Genomic DNA, 23,746 nt, shown 5'->3' with positions numbered 1-23,746 from the left:
GACCTGTCCATAGTTGCCCTTGAGAGGGTGGTGGGGGACTGCCTTCTTGAAGTGATGCAGTCCATTTGCTGTAGGGAGAACCACTATGCCATTAGGAAGGGAATTTCAGTTGATGCATTGGAGCTCAGCACCAGGTGGAGTAACAACACCTCATTTTCCAAATAGACACCTTGTAGCCTTCAGTACTCAACACTAAGTTCAACAAACAAAAAGAGAAATTGCTGGAAAAGCTCAGTTCAGAGGAAGTGTCACCGGGCCTGAAATGTTAACGCTGATTTCTCTCCACAGATTCTGCCAGGCCTGCTGAGGTTTTCCTACTATTTCTATTTTTGTGTCTGATTTCTAGCATCCACAATTCTTTCTGTTTTTATTAAGTTCAACAACTTCAGGCCATGAACCGTGTCTTCTGTTTTGCTCCGAACCCGGTGACTGCATCTTGTTTACATTTTTTTTATCACAGCTGATGTTTAGTTTGCATTTACACGAGACCTATGCTTCCTTCTTAGTCCACAAACCCTTGTGTCTTGTTCTATACAATCTTTGATCCCCATCTTCTCCTAGCCTCTCACCCTCCCTTTTGTTCCACTATCCCTCCTTTTTGCATTTCAAAAGGATAACACCAGCATCTTTCTTGCTGCTTTAGCCCTGGAAAAGTTACATCAGATCCTTAAGATTCACTTTGTTTCTATCCACAGATGCTGCCTGCTCTGCTGGGTTTCTCCAGCACTTTTTTGCAGAATGTACAAAAGGGAAATTTTACTAGCTACAGCTGTAGTCAAATACACTGCCACATTACACATTGGGTCTGGCACTCCAAGGCACTACTGAGGAAGTGCAACACAATCAGATCACATAGAAACTAACTGCACAGAAACAGAACACTTTAGTCCAACCAGTCTATGCCGAATGTAATCCAAACATAAACTAGCCCCTCCCTCGTGCCTGCTCCTGGCAATCTTTCCTATTCATGTACTTATCCAAATGTCTTTTAAACATTGTAGCTGTACCCACACGCACCACTTCCTCAGGAAGTCCATTCCATGTGTGAACCACTCTGTGTAAAAAAATTGCCCCTCATGTCTTTTCTAAATCTCCCTCCTCTCACCTTAAAAATGTGCCCCCAAGTCTTGAAATCCCTGATAGGTAAAAGACACATACCATTAACCCAACCTGTACCTTTCATAATTTTATAAACCTCTATAAGGCCACCTCACAGCTTCCTACACTCCAGCAAAAAAAATGTCCCAGCCTATCCAGCCTCCCTTTATAACTTCCATACCCGGTAACATCCTGGTAAATCTCTTCTGAACTCTCTCTACATGACTAATATCCTTCTTGTATCAGGGCGACCAGAACTGCACACAGTACTCCAGGAGAGGCCTCACCAATCTCCTGTAAAACTTCAACATGATAATCAAACTCCTCTACTCATCTTTAGGTTGAGATGGCAAATCTGGCCTGCTTTCTCAAAAAATGTAAAGGGATCTATTTGGGGTATGTAGGAGCGTTCTTGAGCTCTTTGTCACCTTGCTGAAGTAGTTCCAGTTGGGAAAAATAGCGCAGCTTCTCAGCGACAGGATAAAGGGTCTGTTATTTCACTGTAACCCAAACTGCCAGCCTTCTTTCAGAGCCGGTCTCCCAGCAGAAGCTGGCCATGCAGGAACCAGGCGCTTTACGTCTTAAAGACAAGGCGTCAGTCCCTCTAGTGGTCGATGTGAGAGCGAAATCGCTGAGACACCAAAGAAACGACGACCAGATAGGAAAGGGTTCTCATTGATTCTGTGCATTTGACTGCACTGACGGAAGAGGTTCTAAATGAAACAGTAACAATGAGAGTCTCCAGTGTGACAGGGCCCTCCTGTTTATTGAAATGAATTAGGATACGTGTTGGGATGGGGGTGAATCTATTGCAAAACATTTTTAAAAAGTTGTAACTCTATAAACACCAAATCAGTTGGGTAGCTGTGAAGTTTCCCGAATGCAATTTGAAAAACCTGTCGTGTTCTTAATTTTAAGAAAAAAAATTATTTAATTTTCTCGGTTCCTCTGTGTAAGCTGTTGCCTTGAACATTGCGTTGGCAGTCAAAGAGCAGTCCACGCGATATAACTGCTCAGTCCTGGGTCAGGCAGGCACTAGGTGTAGTGGTATGATATAAATTATTGGAGTTTATTTTCCAAATGCAACGTAATTTGGCGACGGTGAAGCGTCCCTTTTTTTCCCCTCTCCTGGAGGGTCGTGCCTTGCAAACGGATTTAATCAGCTCGAGTTGCTGTGAGTAATCTGACGCAGATAGCAACGGGGGAGCCAGGCCGATGAAACGGCGGCGGCGTTTTTTTTTGGAACAGCTTGAAGACGGGCTGCAATAAAGCAAATCCGCAATGACCACGTCTGTCTTTTCTGCTCCTGATCGGGAATTCCAAAGAGCTGGGTAAAAAGAAAAATGGACCGAGGTAAGCACGCTTAAGATATTGAAAGAGAGAGAGAGAGAAAAACCTACTAGGAGCAGATTACTGCAGATGCTGGATTCTGTACTGAAACACTGTATGCATTTTTAATATTGCATTCAAATATTTAACAGTGATTGCACAATTCCTCCCCATTAGAAATGAGTGTCTCTGCTCATTCTTCTGGTTCAAATCAGCAGACGTTTGACAATTAATTTGATTTTTTTCCTTTTTTAAATCAAAAATAAAACATAAATTGAGAGATGGGGAGGGCTTGCTTTTAGAACGCTTTTAGCTCACTCTGGTCTGCTCGCACTCCGCTATTGAAAGTGAATTTACCATCTCCTTGCCTGGAAAGTTAGGATTGTATGTCCCCTGTACATTTCGGATACTTGTTTGATGAATGTAATCTTTTTTTAAAAAAAATACCTCCCTTCCTCTCTCCTCAAGGGTGATTGGGACTGGCTGGGGGTGGGTGTGGGAAGGTGGATGTGGACCAGTGTTACGAGGAGGATAAATATTAAAGGAAGGGTTTGTTCTTTTTGGACCTAGGGCAGCCAAGAGACAGAGACGTCGAACCAGCCAGGATGTCAGATTCGAGCCTCAGCACCGATTGCAAGGAGCAAAGTTTTCCGGGGCTGTCCTTGCAGATGAACAGCAAGCTTCAAGCTCGGGAAGGGGCACCTTGTAAATAAAGACACACACATACGGGGCGGGGGGGCATAAACAGAGAGAACTGCGGATGCTGGAAACCTGAAACAGAACAGAAAGCAGAGGAGAGGCGCTAGAGAAATTCAGCAGAGGCTAGCAAACATCTGCGGAAAGAGAGAAAACTGGACCTCTTCGAGTGAATGTTTTGAGTGACTGTGCAAAGAGAAAGCAACAAAATCGGTGCAAACTTGTGATTTCCCTCCTTTCTCTCTCTCCTTAACAATCCAATCCCAACCCACAATCCAGTCACCACCATCCAGGTTTGTGCCATGTAAATACAAGATAGAGAGAGATCCCTGGGCAAGGTTTTGCTCCTGGCGTTGGTGTGAAGATGGTGGATCCTCTTCCCCTGTGTCAGCCACGGCCAGTTCCGCGGAGAATCGACCAGGGAAGCGGTCAGGAGCATGGGTGGCGAGAACCGCCGTTTGCCAGCTCTCTGAATAATGTCAACCAGAGACAGTTCTCCCAGGCACTTCAGTGACAAGGCAGCAGCGCAGACCCCGGCCAAGGAGCTGATCCGGAACCGCATGAAAATGGTCATCGACCAGCTCGAAGTTATCCTCCAGGAGCTGAAAGAAGTGGCGAAGGAGCTGAAGGAGGTAAGGCTGGTTTTGTTCTCTCTCTGTCTCTTTTGAACAGCTCCCAGACGTTCCCTGTTTGGAATTCAAGAAAATCGTCTCCCCCCCCCCGCATTTATTTTAACGCTTTGCATTCTCTCAGAAGCTGCTCTTAATTTTACTGAAGCCCGTGCAATCTTAACATCGATTATGACCCGTCCCGAGTTTTGCGTACAAGAAAATCGTGCCCCCTTTTGTGTTTATTTTAACCATTTTGCGTTCTCACAGAGGCTGCTTTTAGTTTTAAAATATGCCACAATTTCAGCATTTGTTGTGACTAACTCTCAGACAGTCCCCAATTTGGTATTCAAGAAAATCGTGATCTCTTTCTTGCGTTTATTTTGATTCTTTGCATTCTCCGAGAGGCTGTTTGTAGTTCTAATACCATGCAATGCAGTTTGAACATGTATCTTGACTCCCAGCCTGTCCCCTGTTTGGAATTCAAGAAAACCCGTGCCCCACTTCGGCACATTTATTTTTAGCTATTTGCATTCTCACAGAGGCACAGTTTTAGGAGATGCCAAGCAATTTTAACATTCATTGTGACTAACTCCCAGATCTTCCCCCGTTCGGTATTGAAGGAAGTCGTCCTCTCTTCCTTGCATTTATTTTAATCATTTGCATTCTCACAGAGGCTGCTGTTATTTTGTTTTAGAAACGCATATGACGCAGTTTTAACATTGCAAACGTGTACCATAAGGATCTGGACGTAGACCGAGTTGAGATTTGCAAAGGAAAGCGATCACTGTCCCCCCGCCCCCACAACAAGTTGAACTGTTCAAACTTCGTCCATCCCACCGCACTGCTGCCTACTGAAGAACAGTGGAGGGTAAAGTTGTAAGCTTCGTACTGGATTGTGCGTACCTCTTCGACGTTGCTTGTGCAGATTCCGGGTAGAAGGAGCTGGACAGCAAATTCCTTGCCAGTTCTGTACACCTCTCCCTCCACCGGTCTGACAACACCCTGCAAATGTTGGCCAAATATTCTCAAACAGCAGCCTCGCCCAGAAGCACATTCCTAGCTATGATCTGTCCTTCGAAGCCACTTGCTCCCCACGTAATAACTAATGACCTACATTTAATCTCAAACCGCTTGGTAACTATCGCAATGCAACACAATGTTTCACCTGCTGCCTCTTAATGTTTGCATTTTCTATTTCTGGATTTTATTTCGTAGCTTTTTTATATATATCTGTCGCAGGAGACTCGTGGCGTTTGCTTTAATCAAGTGTTTGTTGTTATACGATTTATCTCAGTCAATCCAAGGACCGGAGAGCGGATTTCTGGTCACCCAGTCTCCTAGCCGTTTCTAACCGTGCCTGGATGCATTTGCAAATGCCCCCCAGTCCTAAATTAATCCCGATTGACTGAAATTTGCCTGTTGAAGTCTCGTCAAAAAAATATACTGTACAGCTCCTTGTTTTGAACCAGTTGCCATTAGTGACAAAGATTGCTGGTGGGAGAGTGATGGACAGCGAGGAGTAGTGTGGGAGAAAAACAGAGGGAGAAATCGGGAGAGAAACAGTGTGGGATAGACAGAGAAACAATTAGGGAAATAGAGCGAGAGAAACAGACAGGGAGAGATAGAGTGGGAAAATAGGGAGAAACAGATGGAGGGAGAAACAGACGGAGAGATAGAATGGGAAAATAGAGAGAAACAGAGGGAGGGATACAAAGGGAGAACTAGATAGGGAGAAACAGGAAGAGCCAGAGAGGGAGAGATAGACTGGGAGAAGGAAGGGTGTGGTGGGAGAGCCAGAGAGGGAGAGATAGACTGGGAGAAGGAAGGGTGTGGTGGGAGAGACAGAGAGGGAGAGATAGACTGGGAGAAGGAAGGGTGTGGTGGGAGAGACAGAGAGGAAGATGAAGAGGGAGGGAGAGGTGGAGACATGAGAGAAACAGACAGGAACAATCAGACAGGGATTATTGTCATAGTAGGATTGTTTAATTTTTGGCATTCATTTGATTGCTGTCCAATCCATGCAAGTATTTTGTTCCCCCCAAAAATATTAGTGCTTCGAACGTTTGATTTCTTGATTACTTTCCAAGCTGCTTGTCTCTCCCCACTGTAGGTAGTAAAACAGATCGACAAGCTGACTTCCGATTTTGATTTTGAGATGGAGCCAGATGACTGGACAATCGCCACAATGAGTAGCACCTCCAGCAGTGACACTACAAGAAACCACGACAGATGTGGGCCCTTTTCCGACTACGGGCAACTCGGATTCCTGACTCCTGACATCTTGTCGGACAGTTGGGAATTCTGCTCCTTCCTGGAGCTTCCAGGAGAGACGAGTAAAGTGGAGGCAGGAAGTGACGACAAGGAGCTCCCACACACCCCATCCGAGGTGGACTACAGGATGTTGAACGGAGGATTGATCCCCAATGGGCCTGAGGGCTGTGCTCCTGACACCTCCAGCGAGGACACCATTAGCAGTGCCCCCAGTCACAAGGCCCTCCTGAGGACCTCTGGCACCAGGGAGCGGGTGCGTTTCAGCGATAAGGTTCTGTACCATGCGTTGTGCTGTGACGACGATGATGAGAATGAGGAGCCAGAGACGGAGACAACCGTGGCCCCTACAGCGAGTCCTGGTGCCGGTTCAAGCGAGAGCCACGAGCAGGCCGGCAGCGTTGCGCCCAAAGCATCGTCCTCGCCCTCTGCCTCCAAACCTCGTCATCACTGCCCGCCATCCGCCGTGCCAGCCAAAGGCAATCCTTCTGCCAGGAAAACAACCATGAGGAATAACAGCACACAAACTGTGTCCCACAAAAGCACTCAGACACTCCTGTCATATGGGTCCTCTAAGACACAACAGAACTCAAAGAGAGAGGGGCCAAAGTAGCCACCACATCCTCTGCCCCATCTTCCCCACCCCACCCCACCCTAGATGGGATACTGCTTGACTACCTATTGGCATCATGAGGCTCAGGGATTTTCAATAGAATATATTAAGAAAAAAAATATCGTTTTACAGAAAAGGTAGATTCCAAAATTTTGCACCCATTGACTAATTGCATAAAAATGCACTTTAAGAATCTACTTTTTTTTAGCTTTATTTTACCTGGTACCTTCAAGATTGTAGGAGGCTTTTATTTTTTGTCTTAAGTCGCAGAATTTAATCTTGCCTGAGTACTGTGCCTGTAAATAGAGCGTGCTTCCAAACATGCCTTTTTGTCTTTGTGCTCTGCTTTCCTGGCAATGTCCTACGGTTGATAATGGTTTTCATTCCATACTTTATTAATTTCTAGAGCAATTAAGTCTGCCCCAATTTAATTGGTTTGTTCTTTATTTTCTAAAAGAAATGAAGAGTTGCAGCTGCTGATACCTGTTCTCCATCCTTTCAGGCATTTTGCTGAAACATTATGCCATTTCAGATGACCCAACATCCACATTAAGTGACACCAGATGGAACCACAATGAATGGGGGAAATTAAAACCATGTGCTGTCCACTAATTAATTCCATTATTTGAATGAACTGAAAAATCTGAATTTTATGACTTTTTTTAAAAAATGTGCATAAAATGCTTCCATAATATTCAGCAGGCTGTTGAACCCATTGAATGCTATGACAGTCTGTAATGTTATCACTTTAGGTATCAGATAAAGGACAGAGCAGTGATTTAAATCAAGACAGAGCATTTTGTTCCGACAAGATTTTTCTTTTGAAAGACACTGTGAAGCAGTCTGCTTGGAAGAAAAAAGTTTACATGTTTGATTTGTAAGTTATATGTATGGTTTGTTTGATGCAGAACATTGATTCATTTGATGCAATAAATTAGTGTCGACTTTATCTAAAATATCTTGAGTTTCAAGGTTAATTTAAAGAAAAAGTATAGGATGTATGCAATATCTAACTCAGCTGACCATGAAAAAAATTGTCACGCAACAAATGATGATTAATATAAGAGCAGAAAGAATAAGATGCTTGAAAATAATAGTTTCCCAGCAACTGAAATATGCATTAGTAACAGGTACTTATACTAAAGCGGGTTAATGGTTCTTCGAAGCTAGACTCTCAGTTTGACAGGATAGTGAAGAAAGCGTTTTGTACTCTTGGTTTTATTGGTCTGTGCATTAAGTATAGAATTGTGAGGCGGTGTTGTGGCTGTGTAGGTCATTAGTTAGGCTACTATTGAAATGCTGCGTTCAGTTCTTGCCTCCCTTTATAGGAAAGATGTTTTGAAACCTCAGGGGCTTCGGAAAAGGTTTGCAGGGATGTTAACAGGATTTGGAGGGCTCGAACTGTAGGGAGAAGCTGAATAGGCTGGAGTGTCAGAGGCTGAGGGGTAACCTTACAGAGGTTTGCAGAATCATTCAGGACATGCATAGGGTGAATAGCCAAGGTCTTTTCCCCAGGCTTCAGGAGTCCAAAACTAGAGGGCATAGGTTTAAGACGAGAGGAGAAAGATTTAAAAGGGATCTAAGGTGCAACTTTTTCATGCAGAGGGTGGTGCATGTATGGAATGAGCTGCCAGACAAAGTGGTGAAGGCTGGTACGGTTACAACTTTTAAAATGCATCTGAAATGGATATATGACGAGGAAGGAGATAGTAGGAACTGCTGATGCTGGAGAATCTGGGATAACAAGGTGTAGAGCTGGATGAACACAGCGGGCTAAGCAGCATCAGAGGAGCAGGAAAGCTGATTTGGTTCTAGACCCTTCTTCAGAAATAAAGGGTCTTTCTGAAGAAGGATTTAGGCCCGAAACATCATCTTTCCTGCTCCTCTGAAGCTGCTTGGCCTGCTGTGTTCATTAAACTCTACACCTTGTTATCTATGAATAGGAAGGGTTTAGAGGGATATGGGACTAGATTAATAAAGCATATCTGGTCGGCATGGATGAGTTGGACCGAAGGGTCTGTTCCCGTGCTGTACATCTCTGTGACTATAAGGCATAATCTTGCAGTAAAAAAATAAACAACTGCATAGGCTGGAAATCTGAAACAGAAACAGAAATAACTGGAGAAACTCAGTAGATCCAGCAGCAACTGAGGAGAGAGATCAGAGCCAATGTTTCTTCAGAACTAATTGTAGCTGGGAAAAGTTTATATCCCCTTGCAACAACCAGTTCCGAAGAAGTGCCGCTGGGCTCGAAATGTTGACTCTGCTTTCTGTCCACAGCTATTGCCAGACCTGCTGATTTTCTCTGACTATTTTTATTCTTGAAGTAAGTCAGGCAACATCTTGTTTATGGACACAAACACGTACCTTGTAATGTACAGTATTGTATTGTTAGGGAAATGATAGCCTGCTCTGTCTCTTTAAGACCAGAATGCCCGATCAGCACCATTTGTATTGTATACATATACATTTTTAGAAATCAGGAAGATTTTTTTATGCTAAGTGGGTAGAAAGCAAAGTGGCCTGTGTAAAGGTGCGTTTCAGAAATATACATTTTAAACATGCAAATGTCAATGTGGTTTAACAGCACTGAACTCACTGAAAGAAGATATCTTTTGTCACTTTCCACATAATCATCACTCTTTTCTCTCTCTTAGTATAAATTGTTGTGAAATTTGGCATTCTTGTGTTTGTCCTGACAAATGAAGGCAAAAAGCTTCAGCAACATCTTTTAGGCATTAACAAATGAAGCAATAGATTTGCTGATACCAATTATGAGCAATTGGGGAAGTTAATGGCTGGCTGTAAATTGATTATAGCATCAATGACAGGATCTGTGTAATACCAACATCTCATGTTGGAACAGTGTCAAATTCACTTTGAGGTTTGCAACATTAAATGTAAAGTTGGTGAATTTTCTTCTTGAGAAAGATGTTAACTACCGCCAATAGTTGTAGGCTTGTTTTACCAAGCAGTCAGAAATTTTGTAATAGTGTATTTGAATTAAATTGTCCAAATATCTTCGATTGTAAAATTGTGCCAGTGATCAGATACACAAGTGTTTCAGGTGTAAGATATAGTGTTTCATAAGAATCTGACAAAATGCCAAGTCATTCCTAAAGGTGGAATGTAATTCAATTTGAGTTTCATTTAGGTCTGCATTTACGTGACATCTGTACACTTATTGATATCTCTCATCACTTGCTTGCTTTGCGTTTTATGATTTTTAAAACTGCTGCTTCAGGGAATATTTTGTGGACAATTTACAGAAATCAGTTTTACTCAGCAGAAACTGTGGCAACTGGCCCAGTTTATGTCATTGTGACGCCATTGAAGTGGGATTTCTATGTAAAAATCTTGTTCTGGGTTCCCTGTATTCAGCTGTCAGGAGCACAATGCAGAGACAAAGGAAGACTGAGAGATACCAGCAAGTACATAGACTTAAAGCTTTATTTGTCAGTCCAGACCTGATATATTTCCCATTTTAACAGATGGCAGGGTGATGTGATATACAGTTGTGTCCACTTTCCACACTGACTAACCGTAGCATGATAAAAGCAAAATCACACTTGATTGGCCTGCTAATAGCTTTCAAGCTCCTTCACTTGAAGTATGGTCCATTTTTGAAATAAGGAAATTGGAACTAATTAAAACACTGGACTACTGCCTTAGACATAAATGATAGTGAGATAGTAGTGTCAGCAGTAGAACTATAACTTGACATGACTTAGAGATACAATGGCACGGTGGCTCAGTGGTTAGCAATGCTGCCTGCCAGAAACCTGGGTTTGATTTCACCCTGAGGTGACTATGCGGAGTCTACACATCCTCTCAGTGTCTGTGTGGGCTTCCTCCCACGGCCCAGATATGTGCAGGTTAGGTGGATTGGCTCATAGTGCCTGGGGATATGCAAGCTAGGTGAATTAGCTGTGGGAAATGCAGGGTTATAGAGTGGGATGCTGTTCAGAGGGTTGGTGACCCAATGGGCTGAATGACCTTCTTCCACACTGTCGGTATTCTGTGCTTAGTCCATTGAGCTTAGAGCTGCAATTCCAAGGTGTGGTCCTACTCTCACTCTTCTCCCACCTTTTTTCCTTCACACATTCTTACAATTGCTTATTGCAACAGCCTGCCAATGTCTTCTTGAAGTGTCTTGTCATTTCTTACTGCTTCTTGCACTCAAAGGTTTTGTAATTGCAAATTTAACCATTGTGCCCTGCAACTCTACATCCATATTATTACTGTGCATCAAAAACATCAGTAGTTCTAATACTGAACTTCTTCAGCAATAGTGATTCACAATGACTTCACTGAATTGGTTAAAAATGTGGTTAAAAATACTAGTGATTAATTTTCTTACTGATTTCCAATTGGTACCTGGACATAACTCACATTACCTTGGCTTCTGTAAAACACTGGAGAACAAGCTACCTGCAGGTATGTCACTCTTAAAATATTGCGAAGAGTTATTGGTCTATCCTTTGTTGATTTGTATTGGGAATACAGTACTGGATTCAAACTTTCTTGGATTAGGGTTTAATAAGTACTTTGAAAGTCTTCTTCAGCCCCTATCAAAGAGCTTGAGATAACAGATTTTTAAACAGTAATGGAATCACGGGTTTTGTGGAAAAGGCAGTAATGAGGAGTAGAGGATGATCACACCAACTACAATCTCATTGAATGGCAGAGTAGGATGGGCTGAATGGCATACTTCTACTCCTATGTCTTATGGTCTTGTAGTGGTCTTAATAGCTTTAATTAGATAGTTTAGGCAGTGGATGTGGGGCTCACGGTTACGATGTAGATCAATCCAACAATCTTAGTGTGGTGTTTGTTGCCAGACAATTTAACCAAAGCTCTTTGGAAAAATAATAGTGCATGAACGATGCACACTCTATTTAATGTGCAAATTGCCCAACAAGTTCAGGAGGTTAGAAGAAATGCTGCCAGTTATAAATGGCCAGAACCTGTCACCCGATTTATGCCACCGAACCATTCATTTTACTAATGGCATCCTGCCCTCGACATCCTCATTATATTTTAGGATTTTTGCTAAATTTCCATATTAATTGACCATGAAACTTGCTGCAGAAAGTTAGCACTCATAACGGAGCAGTTTAAACACCCTTTTGACCAAGCAGTTAAAGAAATGCTAATCAATCTCTAATGCCCAATTTGAGCAATTGAGTCTCATTCTTGCATGCAGTAAATTCTTCCAGATTTAAAACACATAAAGAAATGTAATTTATTTTCCCTTCCTGCCTTCCTTGCCTTAACCCTTTTCTTTCCCTCTTTCTATTACCTCTATTATACACAATTTACTTTCCTTCTCCAACTCTTCCTTCCTCAATCCCCTTAACTGTGCAGAAATATAATGTTTGGATCCTGCCTTTCATTGAGGTGCCTGTTGCCTTGATGCACTGAAATCAACTCGGTTTCTCTGTAAGCAATGTGGCAAAAGATTTTCAAGCTGGAAGTTGAGGCCAGTTTAACTCCTGACAAGATTTGGGTGAGTATAATTTGTTCTGTCTCTTACTTCATCGTCCAGCTTCCTGATGTGTGGAAGGCAGTGACATCACTGGTTATTCAGAAAGCTATGCTCTCATCTATGATACAGATGAACTTGTTATTAAATTGCAAACCAATCAACTATCCATATGAGCAGAGATAGCAAGGACTGCAGATTGTGGAGTCAGAGTCTGTTCAGTGTGGAGCTGGAGGAATACAGCAGGTCATGGAGCATCAGAGGAGCAGGAGAGTCAACGTTTCAGGTTGGGAAATTAGATTCAGAAATGAGAATTCAAGATCGTTGCTGATGTTGCATTTATTGTTTTTGCCCCTAATTCTGCTTCATGTTTAATACAGCAGACATCACTGTGATAAACTCACTGTGCCTTTATTAAACATTAAGTAATTACCTTATGTTTTGCATTGTATTTAACATAGTGAAAGACTCATTCAACTGAATAAACATATGTTTGTGCAGGTGAGTAATTTCTAAGTATAATATCCACTCCTAAATTAAGCCTTTTTGAAACAATTTAATGCCCTAATATTAATACTTTTAAGAATTCTATCAACAATTATTTTTGATCTAATGGTTTGGAAAGTCGATGAGTTGACAAATGTATAAACAGAAGTTGGTGATTTGGCAGTGCTAGAAAATGTTTCCTTATTGGATATGAGCATCATTGACTGGAACAACATTTATGGCCCATCTCTATTCACCCTTCAGAAGGTGGTGTTGAACTGCCTTCTTAAACCGCAGTAATCTATACAAGTCGGGATGCCATGTTGCAGAAGTGTAGGACAGTGGTCAGGCCACTTTGGAATACTGCATTCATTATGGTCTGTCTGATATAGGCAAGATGTGAAACTTGAAAGGCTTCAGAAAAGATTTACGAGGAAATTGCCGGGGTTGGAGGATCTAAGCTATAGGGAGAGGCTGAATAAGCTGGGGCTATTTTCCCTGGAGCATTGGAGTCTAAGGGTGACCTTATAGAGGTTTATTAAAAGATGAGGGGCATGGATAGGATGTATAGTCAAGATCTTTTCACCAGGGTAGGGGAGTCCAAAATTAGAGGGAATAGGTTTAAGGCGAGAGGGGAAAGATTTAAAAGGAAGCTATGGGGTAACATTTCCACACAGCGAGTGGTGCGTGTATGAAATGAGCTGGCAGAGGCTGATACAATTATGACATTTAAAAGGCATCTGGATGGGTTTGTGAATGGGAAGACTTTAGAGGGATATGGACCAAATGCTAGCAAGTGGGACTAGATTAATTTAGGATCTTTGGCCAGTATGGACAAGTTGGATTGAAAAGTCTGTTTCTGTGCTGTACATCTCTATGACTCTTAGGTCAACTAAGTGCATCAACAGTGCTATTGGAAGCAACTTCCAGGATTTTGACCCAGAAGCTGTGAAGGAATGGTGATATGGTTCCAAGTCACAATGGTGAGTGACTTGAAGAGAAACATGCATGTGTGGTGGTATCTACCTCCTGTGTGCTTTCAAGTGAAAGACATTGTATATTTGGAAGGTGCTGTCAAAGCAGGCACCATTAAAAACAATTCCTAATGCTATAATATCAATGTGATTATGTTTTATCCTGCTGGTGTATTGACCATATCGTGCTGGACACTGCCAGTGGATGTTATAATGTGATAAATGTGACCCAAAAGGAAATTATGCATCGTTACGCTTTAATTGCTTGTAAGCTTAGCACTATAGAAAGATACAACAGGTTTAGAAGTCTGAAAACTTGAGATTCCCCTTAATTATTTTAGGTGAGGAACTAACACATATGTTTTAAGCAGCTTTACACTGTCCTTACTAAAGTAACACTGTGGAATATCCAAATATTACTCATCTTCATGACATTCCAGAGCATGTGGCAGCTAATAATGTATGTTTGGAGTGTCATCAATATTCCAAGAGTTATAAGTGATCTTGAATATTTGAATAGAAAGCTCTCACAGATGTAAAAAGATTCTAAAATCTTCTGTGTTGATATTTGTTAGATAAATATTGATTGGAAACTGTACAGAGCTCTCGTGGTCTTCTTCAAATAATATCATGGGATATGTTTATGTTTAACTGGGAGGGTAGATGGTCCTGTTAGATAACACCTCATCCAAACCTCAATACTTGCGACGGCATTAGCCCAGAGCAGAACTTGAATTCACAGATTTCTAACTCGGATAGAGGAGTGTTACTTATTGAAGAACATAGGGCTTAGGTAAAAGTTGACCATTCAGCCTATCAAGCCCATTCTGCCATTCAGTAAGATCATGGCTGATCTGATTGTCTGCTATCCTGTGTGTCCTCCACTCCGCCCCCATCTTCCCATAATCCTAAACTCCCTGGTCCATCAAAAATGTCTCCCATTCAGACTTGTATGAATTCAGTGACCCAACTGGAAGTGGCAAAGAGAATTATGCAGAGTGACATCTATCTGAGAGAGAAATTTTCCATCTTAAATCAAGATCTCTTCTTAAACTGTGCCCCCTGTTAAAATTTCTGCTACGAGGGGAAACATCATCAGAGAATCCATCCTGTCGTGCTTTGTTAGAATCTAAGGCCCAACCCCTTCACCCTTTCTACAGAATCTTTGCCCTATGTATGCATTGAGTGAAGCATCTTTGAACTGCCTCTTCTGCATTTATAGCCTTCTTCAAATGAGGAGACCAGAAAGGAGCTTTGATTGATGACAGAAATGACCTGTTATGTTTGATTTACCCTGCTGTTGAAGGTTTTGATTATTCTGCCATGACATATTACTGTAGATTCTCACAATCTGCTAATATTATCAGTTATCAATAATGTCATACTTTTAAGTCTCTGCCGTATAATATAAAGCAATTGTAAGCCTGTAATTCATTCTTAAAGGTCAGGGAAAGCTTTGTCCAATATGGCTTTGCTAGTCTCTCCAGAGTATCAATTCAAAGAATTATAAAGCATTCTGTTCTGCAGGAAGGCTCGTTGGCTTGCCATAATATGAAATATTTACCTTTAATCATTTAGGTTGAGGGGTTACTAAGTGAATGGTTATTAGTCTGGAATTAAAATGGCACTTTGATGGAATTTTCCATGGTTGAATGATAACGAGAAATGATCTGGCGATCAAATATATTATTAATCAATTTGCATTCATCGCAAACTGGTTGTTATAAACTGATAGAGGCATGAAAGTGCCTTAATGCAAGCCTTACCCTTCTGGCTATCAATTCTTGTTAACTTTCCTGTTACTCATTGAGACAGCCTAGTACCATAGGTTAGAAATTCATAGCTCTAAACGAACATTATCACATCAGCTGCCTGTTATACAAAAGCCAATATTGGGTTATGTAGAAGTTAATGAAACTGAATGTCTCCCTGAATGGATGAGAGGTGACCGATATGTTTGGACTCAAGTAACGCTGTTGCCGAGACTAATGGCTGCCCCCATGTGTTTGGTTCTATGAACCCCAAGGTATTTAAAATTATTGCAGCATTCTGCTGTCTTGCTTACAGTATTCATACCTCAGTGCATCTTGTTGTACAGTTTAGCACCCATTCCTGTCAGCAACCCCTGCCAGACTAAAATACCAGCTAAGGTCTTTCTGCTGAAAATTAAGATTGAAGACCCTGAAATGACCGGTGTCAGCTAGGCAAATGGGCATTGAACAAAAATAGTTGGAAATACCCTTCTACTATTGCAACAGAGTAACTTTCAATTCCCTGGCCCCCAACACCTCATTTTCACCATGGACGTCCAGTCCCTATACACCTGTATTCCTCAAGCAGATGGCCTCAGGGCCCTCCGCTTCTTCCTGTCCCGCAGGCCCGACCAATCCCCCTCCACCGACGCCTTCATCCGCCTAGCCGAACTCGTCCTCACCCTCAACAACTTCTCTTTCGATTCCTCCCACTTCCTACAGACAAAGGGGGTGGCCACGGGTACCCGCATGGGCCCGAGCTCTTTGTAGGTTACGCACCTACACAGGCCCCAAACCCCACCTCTTCCTCCGTTACATTGATGACTGTATCGGCGCCGCCTCTTGCTCCCCAGAGGAGCTCGAACAGTTCATCCACTTCACCAACACCTTCCACCTCAACCTCAAGTTTACCTGGGCCATCTCCAACACCTACCTCACCTTCCTAGACCTCTCAGTCTTCATCTCAGGTAACCAGCTAAAAACTGATGTCCATTTCAAGCCCACTGACTCCCACAGCTACCTAGAATACACCTCCTCCCACCCACCCTCCTGCAAAAATTCCATCCTCTATTCCCAATTCCTCCGCCTCTGCTGCATCTGCACCCAGGATGAGGCATTCCAATCCTGCACATCTGAGCTGTCCACGTTCTTCAAGGACCGCAACTTGTCCCCCGCAGTGGTCGATAACGCCCTTGACCGCATCTCCCGCATTTCCCGCAACACATCCCTCACACCCCGCCCCCGCCACAACTGCCCCAAGAGGACCCCCCTTGTTCTCACATACCACCCCACCAACCTCCGGATACAACACATCATCCTCCGAAACTTCCGCCATCTACAATCCGACCCCACCACCGAAGACATTTTTCCATCCCCACCCTTGTCTGCCTTCCGGAGAGACCACTCTCTCCACGACTCCCTTGTCCGCTCCACACTCCCCTCCAACCCCACCACACCCGGCACCTTGCCCTGCAACTGGAGGAAGTGCTACACTTGCCCCCACACCTCGTCCCTCACCCCATCCCAGGCCACAAGATGACCTTCCATATTAAGCAGATGTTCACCTGCACATCTGCCAATGTAGTATACTGTATACATTGTACCCGGTGTGGCTTCCTCTACATTGGGGAAACCAAGCGGAGGCATGGGGACCGCTTTGCAGAACACCTCCGCTTGGTTCGCAACAAACAACTGCACTTCCCAGTCGCGAACCATTTTAACTCCCCCTCAATTCCTCAGATGACATGTCCATCATGGGCCTCCTGCAGTGCCACAATGATGCCACCCGAAGGTTGCAAGAACAGCAACTCATATTCTGCTTGGGAACCCTGCAGCCCAATGGTATCAATGTGGACTTCACCAGCTTCAAAATCTCCCTTCCTCCACTGCGTCCTAGTCCAGTTCTTCCCCTCCCCCCACTGAATCACAAAACCAGCCCATCTCGTCCCCTCCCCCCACTACTTCCCAAAACCAGCCCAGCCTATCTCTGCCTCCCTAACCTGTTATTCCTCTCACCCATCCCTTCCTCCCACCTCAAGCCGCACCTCCATTTCCTACCTACTACCTCAACCCACCTCCTTGACCAGTCCGCCTTCCCTGGACTGACCTATCCCCTCCCTACCTCCCCACCTATACTCTCCTCTCCACCTATCTTCTTTTCTGTCCATCTTTGGCCTGCCTCCCCCTCTCTCCCTATTTATTCCAGAACCCTCTCCCCATCCCCCTCTCTCATGAAGGGTCTAGGTCCAAAACATCAGCTGTTGTGCTCCTGAGATGCTGCTTGGCCTGCTGTGTTCATCCAGCTTCACACTTTGTTATCTTGGATTCTCCAGCATCTGCGGTTCCCATGATCACATGAGTAATTATCCAGTTGTTTTAAACAACTTACCAAAGTAACATTGCAAGAAATTCACACAATGTCCTTAAGCTTTTTTTTTTGGAGGGGGGTCTTTTTTGGAGGGGGTGAGTTACTCACCGCAGTATTCCCAGCTTCTGCCACACTCTTGTAGTCACTGCATTTAAGTGGTGAGTCCACTTGAGTTACTCATCAATGATAACTCCCAGGATGTTGATAGTGGGGGATTCAGTGACAGTTACACGATTTAATGTCAAGGGCAGTTGGTTAGATTGCCTCTTGTTGGTGATGGTCATAACTTGACATTTGTGTGCGGCAAATGTTATTTGCCTCTTCTCAGCCCAAGCCTGGATGTTGCCCAGATCTTGTATTTGGACACAGACTGTTTCAGTAGCTGAGGAGTCGCAAATGATGCTGAACATTATGCAATCATCGGTGAATGCCCCCACTGCTGATCATATGATGGAGGGAAGGTCATTGATGAAGCAGCTGAAGATTGCTGGGCCTAGGATGCTACCCTGAGGAATTCCTGCAGAGATGTCCTGGAACTGAGGTGACTGACCTCAAACAACCACGACCATCTTCCTATCTATCAGGTGTGGCTCTAACCACCAGAGAGTTTGCCCCCTGAATCCCATTGATTCCAGTTTTGCTAGATATGATTTATCCCCATAATTTTAGTTACTCAACCCTGGAGCCTTCAATATATAGCCTGGTTTATCTCTTGTTGAAGCGAGTAAGTTAGGACCTCACCAGTCCATGGTGTGTATTGGGACCTCAGTGACAGCTTTAGCTCCGTTGGTATTACTCCTGCCTGTGCATTGCAACCTTCCAGATTCTTGCTCCGCCTCAAGGATTGAGCACAAAACTCAAGGCTGAGACTGCAACGCAGTATTGACAGAGTGATATATTGTTGGAAGTACTGCCTGCTAAATGAGGTTCCCTTTCACTTGTTTAAGTGTATCTAAAAGATCCATGGCTCCATTGCAATTAAAAGTGAGGGAATCCCAGCCGATATGTATTCATACAATCTGCATCACAAAAAATAGATCACCTTGCTCATATCACATTATTGTTGGCAGGAGCTTGCTGTGGGAAAAATTGGATGTTGGGTTACATCCATTATCTGTTTTCCAAATGAAGTCTGTTGGCTGTAAAGTGTTTTGAGATCGCTGGTGGCCACGAAAGGTGCTATATAAGTGTAAAGTCCTTTTCTTTCTGTTAACAGGAGAGCGGAGTTGCCAGTCGTGGGGTCTTATGGCAAGGCAAGGCTGGGAATCTGGAGAGGCTGCTGATTTCAAAGGTGCAGAAAAATATGCAGAGCCTCCCAATCACATACGCGGATTGACTGCATGTATTTTTTTGGGTGAGAATGTGGATTGACCAGCACTGGGCCCAAGCCAGACTTCTGACAGTGTGTCACAGTAGACAGGGAAAGATAGTGTGGATTGGCATACCCGAGGGGGCCGATCCCAAAGATCAAAGAGCTCCTGCTCCCCCAGACCAAAGCAGTTTGAGAGAAGAACCTCACGGAGCTGTCTACCTTGCTCACATTGGTCAGCTAGCACCTCCTACCTGCTCTGCCTGGCAGTGGTACCCAGGGTGGCTTATTTCTATCTGTTAAACAGGCAGTTAAGATGCTCTTCCGGGGCTGCCATCCATTTCAAGACAGTAGCAGATCACTAAGGCCCGCTGACTCATACAGAAAAATACCATCCCAGTGGACCAGCTCATCAGCCGCCACACTAGTGGTGGTCATAACCGAGGCAGTAATACCTAGGTTGGAGTCACCTGATTGGCTGGGTATCCTCACAGTCAGGGGTCTCAGGTTCAGGGACAGCAGGGTCAGGCAGGTAGTGTTTCATTATTAGTCCATGGGATGTGACTATCGCTGGCTGGGCCCCACATTTATTGCCCATCCCTAGTTGCCCCCTTGAGAAGGTGATGGTGAGCAGCCTTCTCGTACCTCTGTAGCCCATGTACTGTAGATTGATCAACAATGCCCTGAGGGAGGGAATTCCAGGATTTTGACCCAAACAGCGAAGGAACAGCGATATATTTCCAAATCAGGATGGTGGGTGGCTTGGAGAGCAGTTTGTAGGTGCTGCTGTTCCTGTGTGTCTGCTCCCCTTGTCCTTCTGGATGGTATTGGCCATGGCTTTGAATCTTTGGTGAATTTCTGCAGTGCATTTTGTAGATAGTACACACTGTTGCTACTGAACATCAGTGGGAGAGGGTGTGAATGCTTGTGGATGTGTCAAACAAGCGGGCTGCTTTGTCAAGCTTCTTGAGTGCTGTTGGGGCTACACTCATCCAGGCAAGTGGGGGGTATTCCATCACCCTCCTGACTTATTCCTTGTCGATGGTGGAGGGGCTTCAGTGAGTCAAGATGTGAGTTACTCGCTGCAGCATTCCTAGTCTTTGACATCCTTTCATAGCCTCTGTGTTTATGTTGTGAACCCAGTTGAGTTGTGAGTCATTATGGTCTCTCCATAAGACAAACCCTCCCCATCCCTGCTGTCCTGTTTTGATAATGAGGAAAATACTGCATTTATATAGCACTTCTCACAATCACCAGGTTTCTAAAAGCACTTTATAGCCAATGACCTTTGTTTGAAAGACAGTCGCAGTTTTAATGGATAAAACGTCAGAACCAACTTGCTCACAGTAAGCTCCTGCAAACGGCAATGTGATAATGACAGAAAAAAGCAGCACCAGTTAACCATGCAAAAACCAAAAGAATTGCGGATGCTTCAAATCAGGAGCAAAAGCAGAAGTGAAGTTGTTGACTTGCCCACCGAGCTGGCTTGTGCTCATTCAGACGTTTCGTCACCATGCTGGGTGACGTCATCAGAGGAGCCTTTGATGAAGTGATGTTATTCTACTCCATTTCAAATTTATACTGTCTGGTCCGTTGTGGTGAGTATTGTCATTACCGGTGACCCTTCCTCTGTGGAACCACCAGACCCAAAACGTTAATTCTGACTTTTTCTTCACAGACGCTGCCAGACCTGCTGAGTTCCAGCACCTTCTGGTTTTGTACCAGTTAATGAGTTTGAGATGTATTGGCAATGAAATAACATGTTTGCATAAAGTAGCTTATCATGTATCCTCTTCTTTTGGCAATTGCAGATGCAGTACATACATGTGAAGGAGGATTTGAATCCTCATCTCCTCAATCTTAAGGGAAGCCAAAATCTAAAGGTGTGGATGAACCTATGGGCAACTGGAGAATGAAAAGGATTAAAATATCCTTGGATGATGACTATTTTCTTGCCTATTCAGACTCTTCTCACAAGCAGAGAGAGCCACACTGAGGCTACAGTGAATGGTGCTGAAGCCCAGTCCTAGATCCCTGGTAGCTGTGCAGCATTTTTCCTATTAACCGTGCAGAAGCTGCTCATCACTGGGATTTTCTGCCTGTGTGCCTGCAAACTGCTGATTCAGGAAACAAGCATGGGTCAGCGAGCAGAAAGGCCGAAGAGAAGTGGACAAATAGCAACTTATATATACAGGGGATCCCCAGTTTATGAATGTTGTGAACACTCGAACTGATGAACACTATTCCATACAGGCACGTAATGTTAAAAATTTGACATATGAACATTTCCTGTACTTAGAAACGACTGCTTTATATTGTCCCACATTGTGTTCTGTGTTGCATACAAGTCGACTCAGGAATGGAGTCTGACCTCAGTCTGGGGATTGCCAGTAATATAGAGGAACATCTGATATGGCAACAAACTCATTGTTAATCGGTAGTATAGGAGTTGGGCGTGGAAAGGTCCAGGATGGACATGTCGTCCAAGGAGTGGGAGGGGGAGTGACTGGGAGGTGCTGAGGTTTATCGGGAACCGAGCGTAAGTGTTCCACAAAGCACTCCCCAGGCCTCCTGCAGTGCTACCGGAAAGTTGCAGGAACAGCGTCTTATGGTTCACTTGGGAACCCTGCAGACCAGTAGTATCAATGTGGACTTCACAAGCTTCAAAATCTCCCCTCCCCTGACCACATCCCAAAACCAGACCAGCTTGTCCCCGCCTCCCTAACCTGTCCTTCCTCCCACCTATCCCCCCTCCCACCTCAAGCCCTACCCCCATCTTCTGTCTGCCAGCCTCAATCTGCTTCCTTGACCTGTCTGTCCTCCCTGGGCTGACTTCTCCCATCCCTAACTCCCCACCTACACTCACCTTTACTGGCTCCAACCCCACCTCTTTGACCTGTCTGTCTCCTCTCCACCTATCTTCTCCTTTATCCATCTTCTATCTGCTCCTCCTCTCTCCCTATTTATTGCAGAATCCCCTTCCCCTCCCCAATTTCTGAAGAAGGGTCTAGGCCTGAAAAGTTAGCTTTCCTGCTCCTATGATGCTGCTTGGCCTGCTGTGTTCATCCAGCTCAACACCTTGTTATATTAGATTCTCCAGCATCGGCAGATCCTACTAAATGTTCTGCTTCTAAATTTTGCCTTGTTGAATGCACATTAATGACAGCTGTCACCAATCTCTCACCTGATCTCTGCACTGCCCCCATTTGTTACTCTGCCTGAACTTATACAGATAATTAGACATTTTCTTCAACTAAACAATGAGAAGACTAAAGTTACCTCTCTGCAGGACCAAGAACATCCGTTTCCACCTGTGTTACTGTATCTACATCGACAGAGCCTTGTGGCGCAATGGGTCGTATCACGAATGCTGGACTCAGAAACTCCAGATTCAAGTCCCACCTCAGGACTTGTAGGTTACTTGAAAGTACACCACAATGTGAGCACACAGGTTGATTGGTAGTCTGTGAATTATTCTCATACTGGCATGGCGAGGAGGAGAATCTGGTGGTCAGCACAAAACACAGCAGTGCCGCAGGCAGCATCAGAAGAGCAGGAAAACTGATGTTTGTCCCTGAATGTTGCCACCCAGGTTAATACGGTTGTTAAGAAGGCGTACGGTGTGTTAGTTTTATTGGTAAAGGGATTGTATTTCGGAGCCATGAGGTCATGTTGCAGCTGTACAAAATTCTGGTGCGGCCGCAGTTGGAGTATTATGTACAGTTCTGGTCACTGCATTATAGGAAGGATGTGGAAGCTTTGGAAAGGGTGCAGAGGAGATTTACCAGAATGTTGCCTGGGATAGAGGGAAGGTCTTGTGAGGAAAGGCTGAGGGACTTGAGGCTGTTTTCGTTAGAAAAAGGTGAAGAGGTGACCTAATAGTGACATACAAGATGATCAGAGGATGAGATAGGGTGGACAGTGAGAGCCTTTTTCCTCGGATGAAGATGGCTAGCACGAGGGGGCATAGCTTTAAATTGAGGTGTGATAGATATAGGACAGATGTCAGAGGTGGGTTCTTTTCTCAGAGAGTAGTAAGGGCGTGGAATGCCCTGCCTGCAACAGTAGTAGACACGCCAAGTTTAAGGGCATTTAAATGGTAATTGGATAAACATATGGATGATAATGGAATAGTGTAGGTTAGATGGGCTTCAGTTTGGTTTCACAGGTCGGTGCAACGTCGACGGCCGAAGGGACTGTACTGCGCTGTAATGTTCTATGTTTCATGTCCTCTGCACGTTAAAACACTCCACACAGAGATTCTTGCTATGATCAAGTGTCATCCTTGTGCTGAGGAGCTATCACAGATCGTAAGAACTGTTGATGCTGGAGTCTGAGATAACACAATGTGGAGCTGGAAGAACACAGCAGGCCAGGCAGCATGGAGGAGCAGGAAAGTTTACTTTTCGGGTTGGGACCCTTCTTCAGAAACCTCAACTTTCCAGCTCCTCTGATGCAGCCTGGCCTGCTGTGTTCCTCAAGGTCCACACTGTTATCTCAGACTCCAGCATCTGCTGTTCTTACGATCTCTCTGAATTGAACCCTTGATAATATGAATAATGGTCGGCCTCCCATAAAATCCACCCCCTGGAAAATGAACTCATTCCAAAATGGAGCAGCTACTGCTGCCTTTGGTACCAGGGATCCAAGCTTGATTGCACCCTCTGGTGACTGCGTGGAGGTCGCATGCTCTCCCCATTTCTGTGTTGGTTTCCTCCAGGCACTCCGGTTTCATCCCACAGTCCGCAGGTTAGCTGG

The 23,746-nt window shown here is 44.2% G+C and overlaps 1 protein-coding gene across 4 annotated transcripts; it reads left to right on the top strand.

The window, feature by feature from the left end:
* Positions 1 to 1,745: 1,745 nt before the first annotated feature.
* LOC125446885 (inhibitory synaptic factor 1-like) lies at positions 1,746 to 23,338 on the top strand. Of its 4 annotated transcripts, none has more exons than XR_007246479.2 (4): positions 1,746 to 2,451; positions 2,998 to 3,755; positions 5,845 to 6,752; positions 20,800 to 23,338. XR_007246479.2 is itself a non-coding variant. In XM_059640120.1 (3 exons), exons 2-3 carry the CDS (start codon positions 3,600 to 3,602, stop codon positions 6,613 to 6,615), a joined length of 927 nt encoding a protein of 308 aa, XP_059496103.1. In that variant the 5' UTR covers positions 1,746 to 2,451; positions 3,403 to 3,599; the 3' UTR covers positions 6,616 to 7,571. The 4 variants fall into 4 exon arrangements, 2 of the variants coding, with proteins under 2 accessions (XP_059496103.1, XP_048376821.1); XR_007246478.2 differs by lacking the exon at positions 20,800 to 23,338 and adding an exon at positions 7,118 to 7,571; XM_059640120.1 differs by lacking the exon at positions 20,800 to 23,338 and having other exon boundaries at positions 3,403 to 3,755; positions 5,845 to 7,571.
* Positions 23,339 to 23,746: the final 408 nt, after the last annotated feature.

Source organism: Stegostoma tigrinum, chromosome 36 (genome assembly GCF_030684315.1).
Source record: "Stegostoma tigrinum isolate sSteTig4 chromosome 36, sSteTig4.hap1, whole genome shotgun sequence".
Taxonomy (NCBI): Eukaryota; Metazoa; Chordata; class Chondrichthyes; order Orectolobiformes; family Stegostomatidae; genus Stegostoma; species Stegostoma tigrinum.
Note: the sequence above shows the minus strand (reverse complement) of the source record. Positions and strands in the feature narration are given on the sequence as shown.

Bases quoted from the DNA above. Each gene is read 5' to 3' on its own strand.
- LOC125446885 (XM_059640120.1), top strand. From the start codon at position 3,600: ATGTCAACCAGAGACAGTTCTCCCAGGCACTTCAGTGACAAGGCAGCA. The intron at 3,756-5,844 runs GTAAGGCTGGTT...TCCCCACTGTAG, and splicing joins TGGCGAAGGAGCTGAAGGAG to GTAGTAAAACAGATCGACAA.